The sequence below is a fragment of the Polypterus senegalus genome, chromosome 1 (genome assembly GCF_016835505.1).
Source record: "Polypterus senegalus isolate Bchr_013 chromosome 1, ASM1683550v1, whole genome shotgun sequence".
Taxonomy (NCBI): domain Eukaryota; kingdom Metazoa; phylum Chordata; class Cladistia; order Polypteriformes; family Polypteridae; genus Polypterus; species Polypterus senegalus.
This window is the reverse complement of record NC_053154.1, coordinates 34,948,880-34,965,386: the sequence shown is the minus strand read 5'-3', so window position 1 is coordinate 34,965,386 and position 16,507 is coordinate 34,948,880. Positions and strand designations below refer to the sequence as shown.

At 44.0% G+C, this 16,507-nt stretch overlaps 1 protein-coding gene across 1 annotated transcript in view; it reads left to right on the top strand.

The window, feature by feature from the left end:
* The window catches only part of LOC120518506 (G-protein coupled receptor 4-like), a 43,246-nt gene extending 27,721 nt beyond the window's left edge, over positions 1 to 15,525 (top strand). Inside the window, exons 3-4 of the mRNA XM_039741719.1 lie at positions 7,614 to 8,566; positions 15,233 to 15,525. Of these exons, the coding sequence (XP_039597653.1) occupies positions 7,614 to 8,566; positions 15,233 to 15,525 (1,246 nt within the window). The remainder of the gene's footprint in view (positions 1 to 7,613; positions 8,567 to 15,232) is intronic.
* The last annotated feature ends 982 nt before the right edge of the window (positions 15,526 to 16,507 follow it).

The following is a 16,507-nucleotide window of genomic DNA, read 5'->3' as shown; positions in this document are numbered from 1 at the left end:
GAGTGAACCTGCTCAGCAACAGTCTTCTCAAGTGATTCGCGTATAGGCACTGTGAAACTGCAGCACCCCCTTATTTCCACTTGATATTATCGATAACATTTAATATAATGAGTGCTTTTTTCTTTAATTCTTTCTTTATACTTGTACAATATATAATCCTTAAGCTTAATGTCAGTAGCCACCCCCCAGTTTATGAAAAAGATACAAAAATCTTTGTATGGAACTATACGCTTCACAGTTCCAGCGGCGTGGTGTTTGGCTGTTTTGCGCATGCGCACATAAGAAGCTGCACGCGGGGCTGTGAGGGAGAGAGAGCACTGTCGCTCCCGCAGTGCCGACCCTGGCGTGCTGGTGGAAGGTAGTGTTTTTTTTTTTTACTCTGCGTGTGTTGTGCTTACAAACCGTGTACCATATTCATGAATACTGCAAATTAATTGAGCTGATGAAATTTATCTTGGAAAATAATCTTGATGATGTTCTTAGTGAAATTACGAAATCCTCTTGACAGTTCCCATGACTACATCAGAGGCAGAACGCTGCTTTTCAACATTGAAAAGAATAAAAACTTTTGGAAGAAGCACTACGAATTCGGAAAGACTAAATGCACTTGCAGTGCTTTCAATGGAGAAAAATGTCCTCAGTTCTCATCCAGAGATCAAGGAGAAAATTATTGATCTTTTCGCGCAAATTAAAACAAGAAGAATGGATTTCATTTTTAAATGAGTAGATCAAGCTTGAACTGTAACAATTTAGGTTATAGTAAGTAAAAAATGTTCTATTTTGTTCTTTTAGGATTTAACCAAGTTTCTGAATAAATTTTCTTTTTATACATGTTTGTTTCCTTTTACACAATTTTAAAACAAAGGCTAACAATTTTCTGGAGCAGCACCCCCACTAATTTTAGCTACGAACTGCCACTGTAAAAGAAAGGTAAATTTGAGATTGAATGAGAATTATTTAGGTTGTAGGGATCTGCACCAGATTTCTTGAGAATTGGAGTTATTACAGCCATTTTAAGAAATAAAGGAACACAACCAGAGATAAGGGAAGAATGTAGAATGTTAATTATTAGAGGGAGAAAGAGAAGATAAAGAGGATTTAACCAAATATGTAGGAACTGGATCCAGCTGACAGGTAGAGGGCCAGGATTTTCTAATAATACCAGATATTTCCTCCACAATTGGGAGTTTAAAACTAGTAAGAAAAGAAGAAGGGAAATCATAAAATGTTCCAAGTGCACAGTTTTCTAAAGAAGTCAACTGCTGAGGATATTTCCAATCTTCATATCAAAAAGGTCATAAAAGAGTTACATTGATCTGTGCTGTAAAATTGAGGTGGACGACTGTCAGGTGGATGTGATGTTGAAAATAAGGCCCTAGTGTGCCCTTCAGCAGACCCAAATTACTGTTGCCTATTTAGTTATTTAGTTGACCTAATGTTGTGTTATTGGTAGAATGATTTTTTGCAATGATGTTTGTTTGCAAAATGGAAAAGCTGGCAAAGGGCAGAGAGAATTTGCCTATTCTGGAATTTAGTGTACCGTATTTAGAACTCTACATTTTAATCGTTAACTTGCTGTGCTGCCCGTCTAAGACAGGCTGAAATGTAAGTAATCAACATCGGCCTCAGCATTAACGTTTGCAGTGCACCATCTTTTGAAATCAATTTATAATAAAATGTATGGCAATTTTCATCCTAACAGATGGCACATCACAAACCTTTGTAATGATAAAATGCATTACTAGAAATGTTTGTGATGTGCCATCTACTGATATGAAAAATACAATGCATATGCTTCTGTTATAAGCCATTTGGTATGGGATTCATAAAAGCAGTGTTAATGTTTGTGATGCTCCACCTGTTAAAATGACAAATGCTTATCCTTTTATTGAAGTGAATACATACTGCTCAAAAAAATGAAAGGAACACTTTTTAATCCGAGTATAGCATCAAGTCAATGAAACCTCTGGGCTATTGATCTGGCCAGTTACTGTAAGTCGCAGAGAGGGTTGTTAATCATCTTTAGCTGCTTTAGTTTTAATGAAATTAACAACGGGCGCACTAGAGGGGCAACAATGAGATGACCCCAAAACAGGAATGGTTTAACAGGTGGAGGCCACCGACATTTCTCCCTCCCCATCTGTTTTTTCACTAGTTTTACAGGCGATACCTGGACCCTACAGAGGTTGCACAGGTAGTCTATCTTCTCCAGGATGGCATATCAATATGTACCATTGCCAGAAGGTTTGCTGGGTTTCTCAGCACACTCTGAAGGGCATGGAGGAGATTCCAGGAGATAGGCAGTTACTCTAGGAGAGCTTGACAGGGCCATAGAAGGTCCTTAACCCATCAGCAGGACCCACCGGTATCTGATCCTTTGGGCAAGGAGGAACTGGAAGAGCACTGCCAGAGCCTACGAAATGACCTCCAGCAGGCCACTGGTATGAATGTCTCTGAGCAAACAATCAGAAACAGACTTCATGAGGGTGGCCTGAGGGCCCGACGTCCTCTAGTGGCCCCTGTGCACTGTTGAGCTTGTTTAGCATTTACCATAGAATACCAGAATTGGCTGATCCACCCTAAGCACATGTGACAGATGTGAAAGGGTCTGGAGAAGCCGTGGAGAACATTATGCTGCCTGTAACATCGTTCAGCATGACCGGTTTGGTGGTGGGTCAGTGATGGTCTGGGGAGGCATATCCATGGAGGGATGCACAGACCTCTACAGGCTAGACAACGGCAGCATGACTGCCATTAGGTGTCGGGATGAAATCCTTGGACTCATTGTCAGACCCTGTGCTGGTGCAATGGGTCCTGGGTTCCTCCTGGTGTTTGGTAATGCCCGGCATCATGTGGCAAGAGTACACAGGCAGTTCCTGGAGGATGAAGGAATTGATACCATTGACTGGCCAACACACTCACCTGACCTCAATCCAATAGAACACCTCTGGGACATTATGTTATCGTCCATGAGACGCCACCAGGTTGCACTTCATAGTGTCCAGGAGCTCAGTGATGCCCTGGTCCAGATCTGGGAGGACACCATCCGTCATCTCATTAGGAGCATGCTCCGATGTTGTCAGGCATGCATAAAAGCATGTGGGGGCCATACAAACTACTGAGCACGATTTGGAGTTGCTGCAATGACGTTTTGGCAAAATGGACTAGCCTGCCACACTTTGATGATTTTCAGGGTGTCTTTGAGTTCAGCCCCTCTCTATAAGCTGATAATTTTCATTTCCATCAAACGATGTGGCATCCTTTCGTTCCTAACACATTACCATGCCAGTCCATATCAGTAGAGATAGCCAGCAGGATTTTTTTCCCATTGAGATCTCATGTGTTTTCAAAGTGTTCCTTTAATTTTTTTGAACATTTTATATTCATGTTAAAACTTAACATTTTAAAGAATGTTTTAAAGATTTATTTTTATGTATGCATGATTTGTTTTATCTATCTGTCCATCCATTTCCTGAAGCCACTTAATCTTGTTAAAGATCAGGGGGTGCCACTTCACTTTTTCACATTTTTTTATGTTGCAGCCTTGTGCTAAAATCATTTAAATTAATTTCTTCCCACATCAAGCAACTCTCAATACCTCAGAATGACAAAGTGAAAAGAGGATTTTAGAAATTTTTGGGAATTTATTAAAAATAAAAACCTGACAAACCACATTGACAGAAGTATTTAGACACTTTGCTGTGACACTTGAAATCAGGCTCAGGTTCGTCTCATTCTGCTGATCAACGCTGAAATGTTTCTGCGTTTTCTGTTTGAAGTTCATCTGTAGTGAAGTCAGCTGATGGCACATACAGTTGTGCTTGAAAGTTTGTGAACCCTTTAGAATTTTCTATATTTCTGCATAAATATGACCTAAAACATCATCAACATTCACTCAAGTCCTAAAAGTAGATAAAGAGAAACCAGTTAAACAAATGAGACAAAAATATTATACTTGGTCATTTATTTATTGAAGAAAATGATCGAATATTACATATTTGTGAGTGGCAAACGTATGTGAACCTCTAGGATGATCAGTTAGTTTGAAGGTGAAATTCGAGTCTGGTGTTTTCAGTCAATGGGATGACAATCAGGTGTGAGTGGGCACCCTGTGTTATTTAAAGAAGAGGGATCTGTCAAAGTCTGCTCTTCACAACACGTGTTTGTGGAAGTGTATCATGACACGAATGAAGGAGATTTCTGAGGACCTCACAAAAAGAGTTGTTGATGCTCATCAGACTGGAAAAGGTTACAAAACCATCTCTAAAGAGTTTGGACTCCACCAATCCACAGTCAGACAGATTGTGTACAAATGGATGAAATTCAAGACCATTGTTACCCTCCCCAGGAGTGGTTGACCAACAAAGATCACTCCAAGAGCACGGCGTGACGGATGAGACCAAAATAGAACTTTTTGGTTTAAATGAAAAGCGTTATGTTTAGAGAAAGGAAAACACTGCATTCCAGCATAAGAAAATTATCCCATCTGTGAAACATGGTGGTGGGCCTGTTTTGCTGCATGTGGGCCAGGATAACCTGCCTTCATTGATGGAACAATGAATTCTGAATTATATCAGAGAATTCTAAAGGAAAATGCCATGGCATCTGTCCATGAACTGAATCTCAAGAGAAGGTGGGTCATGCAGCAAGACAACGACCCTAAGCACACAAGTCGTTCTACCAAAGAATGGTTAAAGAAGAATAAAGTCAATGTTTTGGAATGGCCAAGTCAAAGTCCTGACCTTAATCTAATCGAAATGTTGTAGAAGGACCTGAAGCGAGCAGTTAATGTGAGGAAACCCACCAGCATCCCAGAGTTGAAGCTGTTCTGTACGGAGGAATGGGCTAAAATTCCTCCAAGCCGGTGTGCAGGTATGATCAGAAGTTACCGGAAACGTTTTGTTGCAGTTATTGCTGGAAAGGGGAGTCACACCAGATACGGAAAGCAAAGGTTCACATACTTTGTACTTTTGCCACTCACAAATATGTAATATTCGATCATTTTCCTTAATAAAGAAATGACCAAGTATAATATTTTTGCCTCATTTGTTTAACTGGTTTCTCTTTATCAACTTTTAGGACTTGATTGAAAATCTGATGATGTTTTAGGTCATATTTATACAGAAATATAGAAAATTCTAAAGGGTTTACAAACTTTCAAGCACAACTATAGATAGATAGATAGATAGATAGATAGATAGATAGATAGATAGATAGATAGATAGATAGATACTTTATTAATCCCAAGGGAAAATTCACATACTCAAGCAGTAGCATACTCATAAAAAACAATATTAAATTAAAGAGTGTAGGTATAACAGACAATAATGTTAACGTTTACCCCCCGCGTGGAATTGAAGAATTGCATAAAGTGGGGAAGGAACGATTTCCTCAGTCTGTCGCTGAAGCTGCTCCTCAGTCTGGAGATGATCTTGTTCAGTGGATGCAGTGGATTTTCCATGATTGACAGGTGTCTGCTTAGCGCCCGTCTCCTTGCCACAGATGTCAAACTGTCCAGCTCCGTGCCTACAATAGAGCCTGCCTTACTCACCAGTTTGTCCAGGCGTGAGGTGTCCCTCTTCTTTATGCTGCCTCCCCAGCACACCACCGCGTAGAAGAGGGCACTCGCCACAAACGTCTGATAGAACATCTGGAGCATCTTATTGCAGATGTTGAAGGACGCCATCCTTCTAAGGAAGTATAGTTGGCTCTGTTCTTTCTTGCACAGGTCATCAGTATTGGCAGTCCAGTCCAATTTATCATCCAGCTTCACTCCCAGGTATTTATAGGTCTGTACCCTCTGCACACAGTCACCTCTGATGATCACGGGGTCCATGAGGGGCCTGGGCCTCCTCAAATCCACCACCAGCTCCTTGGCTTTGCTGGTGTTCAGTTGTTGGTGGTTTGAGTCGCACCATTTAACAAAGTCCTTGATTAGGTTCCTATACTCCTCCTCCAGCCCACTCCTGATGCAGCCCATGACAGCAGTGTCGTCAGCAAACTTTTGCATGTGGCAGGACTCCGAGTTGTATTGGAAGTCTGATGTATATAGGCTGAACAGAACCGGAGACCACAATGTCAGATCTGCTGTTCCCAAGACGCACATACTGACAGTAAGACGCACAGTCTGTCTGTAAGATAGTCCACAATCCATGCCACCAGGTATGAATCTACTCCCATCTCTGTCAGCTTGTCCCTAAGGAGCAGAGGCTGGATGGTGTTGAAGGTGCTAGAGAAGTCCAAAAACATAATTCTTACAGCACCACTGTCTCTGTCCAAGTGGGAGAGGGATCGGTGTAGCATCCTCCGCTCCCACCTTCTCCTGGTATGCGAACTGCAGCGGGTCGAGAGCGTGGCGGACCTGTGGCCTCAGCTGGTGAAGCAGCAGCCGCTTCATGGTCTTCATCACATGTGACGTCAGAGTGACAGGCCTGAAGTCATTCAGCTCACTAGGACGTGATACCTTTGGGACTGGGGTAATGCAAGATGTTTTCCAAAGCCTCTGGACTCTCCCCTGTTCCAGGCTCAGGTTGAAGATGCACTGTAGAGGACTCCCCAGCTCCAGCGCACAGGCCTTCAGCAGTCGTGGCGATAATCCATCTGGACCCGCTGCTTTGCTGGCACGAAGTCTTCTCAGCTCTCTGCTTACTTGGGCTGCTGTAATTGTGGGTGGGGATGTCTCACCTATGCTGGTATCAGCAGAAGGATGGGTGGAGGGTGCAGTACTCCGAGGTGAGAGTGGGTTAGGGTGGTCAAACCTGTTAAAGAAGTTGTTCATTTGGTTTGCTCTCTCCACGTCTCTCTTGATGGTGACACCCCACTTCGAGCTACAGCCAGTGATGATCTTCATCCCATCCCACACTTCCTTCATGCTGTTATTCTGCAACTTCTGCTCCTGCATTCTCCTGTACTGCTCCATCATAACGTCATACTGCGTGTTTGTTTATCAGAAGCAGGGTTGAGGGGTATCTTAACAGAGCAAATCACAAAGATATCCGTAATCTAAACCTTCTCCAGAGAACTCTGGACCTCAGACTGGGTAAGACAAAGACACTAAGCACAAAGCAAAAACAAGAGTCTGTCCTTGGATGGTCCAGCGAGAGCTCAGATTTGAACTTAATCAGACATCACTGGTGAGACCTGAAGTTAGCTGCCCACCGATGGTCTCCATCCAATCTGACAAAACCTGAGAGGATCTGCAGAGAAGAATGGCAGGAAATCTTCAAATCCAGGTATGTGTGAGGCTTGGTGCATCAAACCCAAGAAATCTCCAGGCTTTAATTATCTAAAGGGTCTGAATACTTGAGTCAGTGAGATATTTTAGTTTTTGTTTTTAATAAAATTGCAAAAATGTCTTTTTTCCGTGAAGTCATTCACGGGTATTGAGTTTTGTTTGGTGTGGGAAAATGAATTTCAATGATTTTAGCACAAGGCTGCAACATAACAAAATACACGAAAAGTGAAGGGGTCTGAAGACTTCCTTTAATTCAATAATACATACTGTAAGCTGAATTCTGTCAGATTGACTTATTGTCACACATTCACATGGTGTAAATGGCCACATCTTTTGTTTTTTTTATTTTTAATTCCTTTCATTTGTGCTTCCTTTCTAGACCATTAAACAGAAGGGATTTGACAATCCCTAAAATGAACGCCACAAATGACACTTCAGACAAATGTGACAGCATCGACTTCAGCTCTGACCAAGTCTTCCTCCCTGTCCTCTACGGCTTCATCTTCTGCCTTGGCCTGCCCACCAACTGCCTGGCGTTATACGGCCTAGGCAGCTACATCAAGTGCAATAAAGCTCTTCCCATTTTTGTTGTCAACCTTCTTGTGTCCGACCTTCTACACCTTCTTCCAATGCCCCTGTGGATCGATTACTATCACAACGGCCACAATTGGCGCTTTGGTTTGAATGCCTGCACCATCACAAGCATTTTGTTCTGGATCTGCATGTGGAACAGCGTCTTCTTCTCTTGCTGCATCTCCATTGAGCGATACCTCGCCATTGTCCGGCCTCTGTGGTTTCAAAGTAATCGTCTCAAAGGCGTCTACATCTTGTGTGCCTGCATTTGGCTGTGTGTGTCCATCATGACTATTCTTGCCTTCCGAATTGGATTCTCAGGCTCCACCACTGGCTTGTGCATGGAGTCGTATCCAACAAGGAGGAACTTTGCACAGTTTCGTTGTGCCATAATGGTCTTCACTTTTTTTTTTCCTCTGGTCCTTCTCCTCTTGTGTTCGACCAGAGCTTCTCAGAAGATGAAACACATTGCTTTTTTATCGGAGAATAAAAAGAAGAGAATGAAGCAACTATTATCTTTTGTGGTCTTTGCCTTCGTCTTAGTGTTTGGGCCATACCACCTGCTCAGCCTTGTTAAATTCATCCTCATTCTTCATGGAAATGTATGCCAGAATGAGGCCACCATTTTTATTTTCTATCAAGTTGGAAAGGGAATTCTCAGCCTGAACACCTTACTGGATCCAGTCTTCTATATTTTTCTTAGACAAGATGTTAAGAAAAATCTGGAAATTTTCAGACTCTTTAAAACTGACAAGCAAAGTGTGGAGACTAAGACTGGGTCTGAGTCTATCAGATTTCTTTCCAGCTAACCCTGTGAATTATTATTGTGAATTTAATGCCCCAAACAGAGTGAATCACATGTTGTGTATTCTTTGTATTATTTGACAGGTACTATATAACATATATTTACTTATTTATATATATGTAGTTATACCTAAAGCCTACAGCACACTACATGACACTGAATTGCAGAGCTCATCAAACATAACGACCACAGTTGCTGATCATGTCACCTTCAGGATGTCAGATTACATGACTAGAAATAGCATGAGTTGACAACTTATAATTTATAAAGCATTTTTTCTAGCCAATTAACATGTTTCCTGACAGCGTTGGTGCCTGTGTGAATGTTTTCCAAGTGCGCTAAGTTGAGTCACAGTATCGGCTCGTCTTTATTCCATATTCATTTGGGTGTGGTATGACAAACAAGAGACATTTGACAGACGTGCCCCTCTTCTGTTTGCGTAGACCAAAACATATCCATGATGATCAAATGCATGCAGAATGGGGGCTCAAAAATAAATCTTGCATAGCCTCTAAAAAAATCTTTTTGTACCACTGTAAGTCAGTTTAGAAAATGGATGAACAGATGAATGAATACTGTACATAAACATGTCAGTCCACCTGACCCCTATACTCAGATTCAGATTCAGTTTGAGGCAAAGACAGATGCGGCTTGCAGTCTTGTTGGTCAGACACTCAGATAGGAATTTCATTGCACTGCATGCACATGAGAATCTGATGTTGCTCAAGAATTCAGAAGCACAAGGTCCCAAACAAGTTCTAAAAATGCCCACTAGAGGGGGTAATCAGCTCATCTGGCTAATAAAAAAGGGTGAACACAGAATCTTTATAAATAGAAAGATTTAGTCTTCACAAAAATTCTCTGCAAATTCTCAGCAAAAAAGACAATCAGGAATTGACTTAGGCCAGTAAGCCTAACATGCATCACAGGAAAATTAATGGAAGGAATTAGTAAGGATAAGATTGAGCAACACATGGCAAGGACAGGAGTTATTCGGAACAGTCAGCATGGGAGGTCGTGTTTTAGTAACATGCTGGAATTCTATGAGGAGACAACAAAAGGATACGATCAAAGTGGAGCTTATGATATTATTTATCTGGACTTTCAGAAAGCATTTGATAAGGTGCCACATGAGAGGTTGGGCATCAAACTAAAAGAAGTGGGAGTTCAGGGTGATGTTTTTAGATGGGTGCAGAATTGGCTCAGACACAGGAAGCAGAGGGTGATGGTGTAAGGAACCTCATCAGAACTGGCCGATGTTAAGAGTGGTGACCAGCAGGGGTCAGTGTTAGGGCTGCTGCTATTTTTAATATATATAAATGATTTAGATAGGAATATAAGTAACAAGCTGGTTAAGTTTGCAGATGATACCAAGATAGGTGGATTAGCAGATAATTTGGAATCCGTTATATCGTTACAGAAGGACTTGGACAGCATACAGGCTTGGGCAGATTTGTGGCAGATGAAATTTAATGTCAGTAAATGTAAAGTATTACACATAGGAAGTAAAAATATTAGGTTTGAATACACAATGGGCGGTCGAAAAATCGAGAGTACACCTTATGAGAAGGATTTAGAAGTCATAGTGGACTCCAAGCTATCGACTTCCAAACAGTGTTCAGAAGCCATTAAGAAGGCTAACAGAATGTCAGTTTATAAAGCACGATCTGTGGAGTACAAGTCACAGGAGGTTCTGCTCAAGCTTTATAACACACTGGTGGGCCTCATCTTGAGTACTGTGTGCAGTTTTGATCTCCAGGCTACAAAAAGGACATAGCAGCACTAGAAAAGGTCCAGAGAAGAGCGACTAGGCTGATTTCAGGGCTACAGGGGTTGAATTATGAGGAAAGAATAAAAGAGCTGAGCCTTTACAGTTTAAGCTAAAGAAGATTAAGAGGTGACATGATTGAATTGTTTAAAATTATGAAGGGAATTTGTACAGTGAATCGAGACTTATTTCAAAATGAGTTCATCAAGAACACAGGGACACAGTAGGAAACTTGTTAAGGGTAAATTTTGTATAAAAATTCTGAATTTTTTCTTTGCACAAAGAACAATAGACACTTGGAATAAGCTATCAAGTAGTGTGGTAGACTTTAGGGACTTTCAAAACTCAACTTGATGTTTTTTTAGAAGAAAAAAGTGGATAGGATTGGCGAGCTTTGTTGGGCTGAATGGCCTGTTCTCGTCTATCCATCCATCCATCCTCTTCCGCTTATCCGGGGCCGGGTCGCGGAGGCAGCAGCTTGAGCAGAGATGCCCAGACTTCCCTCTCTCCGGCCACTTCTTCTAGCTCTTCCAGGGGAATCCTGAGGCGTTCCCAGGCCAACCAGGAGACATAGTCCCTCCAGCGTGTCCTAGGTCTTCACCCGGGGCCTGCTTTCGGTTGGATGTGCCCGGAACACCTCACCATGGAGGCATCCAGGAAGCATCCTGATCAGATGCCCGAGCCACCTCATCTGACTCCTCTCGATACGGAGGAGCAGCGGCTCTACTCTGAGTCCCTCCCAGATGACTGAGCTTCTCACCTTATCTTTAAGGGAAACCCCAGACGCCCTGCGGAAGAAACTCATTTCGGCCACTTGTATTCGCGATCTCGTTCTTTCGGTCACTACCCATAGCTCATGACCATAGGTGAGGGTAGGAACGTAGATCGACTAGTAAATTGAGAGCTTTGCCTTACGGCTCAGCTCCTTTTTCACCATGACAGACCAATGCAGAGCCCACATCACTCTGGATGCCGCACCGATCTGCCTGTTGATCTCATGCTCCCCACAGGATTCCCCGAGGGACACAGTCGAACGCCATTTCCAAGTCCACAAAACACATGTAGACTTGTTGGGCAAACACCCATGCACCCTCCAGGACTCTGCTAAGGGTGTAGAGCTGGTCCGCTGTTCCGCAACCAGGACAAAAACCAAACTGTTCCTCCTGAATCCGAGGTTCAACCATCCGACGGATCCTCCTCTCCAGGACCCCCGAATAGCTTGACGGCATTCCTCAGTGCTGGTGTCCACCAATGGGTTTAGGGATTGACGCCACAACAGGCACCTACCACCTTACGGCCACAGCTCCGGTCAGCCACCTCAACAATAGAGGCACGGAACATGGACCATTCGGATTCAATGTCCTCCACCTCTCTCGGGACGTGGTCGAAGTTCTGCGAGAGGTGGGAGTTGAAGCTACTTCTGACAGGGGACTCTGCCAGACATTCCCAGCACACCCTCACAAAACGTTTGGGCCTACCAGGCCTGACCGGCATCTTCCCCCACCATCGAAGCCAACTCACCACCAGGTGGTGATCAGTTGACAGCTTCACCCCTCTCTTCCCCCGAGTGTCCAAGACATGTGGCCACAAGTCCGATGACACGACCACAAAGTCAATCATCGAACTGAGGCCTAGGGTGTCCTGGTGCCAAGTGCACATATGAACACCCCTATGCTTGAACATGGTGTTCGTTATGGACAATCCGTGATGAGCACAGAAGTCCAATAACAAAACACAGCTCGGGTTCAGATCGGGGGGCCCATTCCTCCCAATCACACCCTTCCAGGTCTCACTGTCATTGCCCACGTGAGCATTGAAGTCTCCCAGCAGAACGAGGGAATCCCCAGAAGGTACGCCCTCTAGCACCCCCTCCAGTGACTCCAGAATGGGTGGGTACTCCAAACTGCCGGTCGGCGCATACGCACAAACAACAGTCAGGACCCTTCCCCACTCGGCGGGAGGAGGCCACCCTCGCCCACCGGGTAAACCCCAATGAACAGGCTCCAAGTCGGGGGGCAATAAGTATGCCCACACCCGCTCGGCGTCTCTTACAGGGGGCAACTCCAGAGTGGTAGAGAGTCCAGCCCCTCTCAAGGAGATTGGTTCCAGAGTCCAAGCTGTGTGTCGAGGTGAGCCCAACTATATCTAGCCGGAACCTCTCGACCTCGCGCACTAGCTCAGGCTCCTTCCCCTTCAGAGAGGTGACATTCCACTTCCCAAGAGCCAGTTTCTGTAGCTGATGATCGGACCGCCAAGGTCCCCGCCTTCGGCCACCACCCAACTCACACTGCACCCAACCTCCTTGGCTCCTCCCATAGATGGTGAGCCCATGGGGGGGGGGCCCATTTTGCCTCTTCGGGCTGTGCCCGGCAGAGCCCCATGGGTGCAGGTCCGGCCACCAGGCGCTTGCCATTGAGCCCCACCTCCAGGCCTGGCTCCAGAGGGGGGTCCCGGTGACCTGCGTCCGGGTAAGGGAAAACACCATTCAAATTTTTTGTTCTTCATAGGAGGTTATGTTGAACCACTGTCTCATCCCTCACCTAGGACCAGTTTGCCTTGGGTGGCCCTACCAGGGACATAAAGCCCTGGACAACAGAGCGCTTGGATCACTGGGACATGCAAACCCCTCCACCACGATAAGGTGGCGGTTCAACGAGGGGCTGTTCTCATCTAGAGTCTTCTAATCTGCATAAAAAGGCAAAGGCAATCCAAAGTGAACAAAATCCCAATAGGAAATCCAAAAAGTGGGCAAGAACAGAGCAAATCCAATAAATCTGAAAAGCACCAAACAAAGATAAATTCACAACAAACACATTCACTAACTCCCAAGTGCATTCAAATGAACCGCAAGGGACTGTGGGTTGCCCCCGACTTTGAAGTGGTGATGGGCAGGTGGCCCTGCCTCTTGGGGGAACCACCCTCAAAAACACAACTGAGAAAAACTCAGACACAAACTGATGACACTGCGCCGTGGAGATGAAGCTACAATGAAACAGACTTTTTATGCTGAGTTGCTGTTCAGAGGATGGTAAAGAGAACGACTGAGGATGGTGTTTTCCTTGATGGTAGACATTTTTTCAAGCTCATTTTTCTATGAGGCAATTGTAATCTTAGGTTTAAATAACAGTACAACATTGTGATTTGTAGCCATTTAAAACCAACAATAAATGAACGAACTCCGAATCGCCTCTTTAGCATTATCAAATATTATCACCGGTGCTGTCTACTGTAATAAGATGGAGACCTACAGTGATGCCTGTAAACCCCAAACGCCGTTGGCCACACTACAGTAGATGCTTTCTGTGGTCAATGGGTTGAGTTATGCCAAAAGCTGTCCAGATTAAACATGTGTTTGTTAGGCCACGCTAAAACAAAAATTACAAAAGAAGTAGCATTCATGGCTCCAACCCAGCAAGGAGTTACCCCAATTATCGATTTCCAATCAGACATAAAAAGAAGAGATTCTCGCCTCATGAGAGCAACGACATTGATAGAGTGGTAGTGTAGATAATGGAGAGGTAGCCGTCAACACTTAAAAACACACAAATATTGGCTTTCTTACCTTAAACCATTGAACTAATATACCTGCTCAATGCTGGGGACTTTGTTCAGTAACAATTTAAGAACATAAGAAGAGAGACACCATGCAATACATACTGTAAAAGGTGGTCTTAAGCATAAATTCTATCTGCCCTGCAGTCGGTTAGAAGGACCAATGCGATAATATTTTATGAATGCTAAAGCTTCCTAAAATCATATTGTACAGAGCTGCTATTGTTAGGGGTGGTGCAGTGGTAGCGCTGCTGCCTCGCAGTTAGGAGTCCTGGATTCGCTTCCCGGGTCCTCCCTGCGTGGAGTTTGCATGTTCTCCCCGTGTCTGCGTGGGTTTCCTCCCACAGTCCAAAGACATGCAGGTTAGGTGGATTGGCGATTCTAAATTGTGCTTGGTGTGTGGGTGTGTTTGTGTGTGTTCTGCAGTGGGTTGGCACCCTGCCCGGGACTGGTTCCTGCCTTGTGCCCTGGGATTGGCTCCAGCAGACCCCCATGACCCTGTGTTCGGATTCAGCGGGTTGGAAAATGGATGGATGGATGGATGGATGGTATTGTTAGCGCCCATTTAGAATAATCATCTTGAATGTTACCAGGTCACCCCATGATGTCCTGTACTGTGCATGTCAGCGTAATGTGTTGTTTGTAAGGCACTATACTGTATTAGACCTGCGATATTACAGCTACCCGGCTGTATCAGGGCTCTTTTATGATTACCAGGTTAATCATACCATCTGTGAACAACAGGGGGTAGTCTTGAGCCAAACTAGAAATAATGCTGCGCCTAAACCAACACGGATGTGCATTCTGACTAATTGTGATGTTCAAGGATCCATAAGATAGTGATACCTGGTTTAGCCCAGTGTCAGAGGCGAACACTATCCATCCATCCATTATCCAACCTGCTATATCCTAACTACAGGGTCACGGGGGTCTTCTGGAGCCAATCCCAGCCAACACAGGGCGCAAGGCAGGAAACAAACCCCGGGCAGGGCGCCAACCCACTGCAGGGCGAACACTAGCAAAAGGATTTTATTCTTCTGCCTGCTGTTTCCGGATATTAAAATACAAAGTTAATCGAGCCACTCATCTCACTTCTGATGCTCACAGTTACTTACCACAGCTCAGCCTCCTTCTATGTTGTACACTCAACTTCTCTTCTGCTCCTTTGATACACTCCAGCAGTAGATCATTGATCCATTCTTCATCGCTAATAAGCTTTCCTCACCTCATTTGCTTTTTGCTGAAGTGGTCCCCAGACTACTGATGCACTTTAAATGTCTCATCTCACTGTCTTTTTCAGGCACGGTTTCTCAGGAGGCTTTGCCTCTTATTTACTTTGGGGGTCACTTATGCTGTTTTGACATTTTTGACCTTTTTAAAGACATCAGCATCAAGGTACAAATGCTATGGCAGCAACACCTTATCAGCCTCATAAATGTACTCAAAAGGACTGCTGACTGGGACTGGTGGACCAGATTTTACGTCATGCAGCAGAATGAATTCTTTATAGCTGAGCTTTACTTCAACCAGCTGGTAGCCATGAAGGTCATTGTGGTGAGCGTGGGGGAGAAGATCCATCGCATAATCCAGTAAAGACAGTTGTTGACAAGTTGGTAGACACAGCAAAGGCGCAGTGCCGTCTTTGCACATTCAATCTTGGCTCAGTTTCTGCACATTCAGTAAAAACTAACAAAAAAAAACTTTCTGGCCACAGCAAGTTTCACTTCCCCTGCTCAGTGAGGTCTTATTTTCTAGTTTGCAAGCCTGTATCCTGTTACACTCTTCATCACTTGTGGTGCTGCTTTTCGGAAGGCGCCTCAATGTCACTAAGAGCAAATGCAAAAACATGTCTGATCTTGGGTGTCTCTCTACTTGAGTGAAGGATGTCACAACACAGACACCCCCTGCGCTGGCACTGCAAAGAAAAAGGAGAAACGTCAAGCCAGTCTGATTTTATAGTGCCTTTCATTAGGAGGTGATTTAAATAAAGAGAAGGGCACAATTCAATGGCACAATACCAATACTGGTGTATGGCGTCTTGGACAAGGGTTCAAGGGAGCGATAGCGCCCCCTATCTGTCACAGTGGCGCCAGACACCAGATAAAAGTCCAAAAGTAGACTATATTTATTCTGCACAGTGCACAAAGCACCCTCTTCTCTATAATACTCATTCAACAAACCAATAATCACAATAATAATCACTACAATAAACAATCCTCTACTTCCAGACGCGTTGCCACCCTTCCACCCAGCTAGGCTCGCTGTCTGGGAGCTCCCACAGTCCTTTAATATTCCCTGACCCGGAAGTGTTCCAATCCTCAGTCCGTGTGATCTCTTATCACTTCCGGGTCAGATAAAAAGTCTATCTATCTATCTATCTATCTATCTATCTATCTATCTATCTATCTATCTATTTATTATATAGTGCCTTTTCTATCTATCTATCTATCTATCTATCTATCTATCTATCTATCTATCTATCTATCTATCTATCTATCCTTTCTGTCTGTGGAATCTCTGTCTGTCGATTACTCTGGTCTGGGTGGGCGCGGTTGTTGGTTGTAGGTTCTCTTCG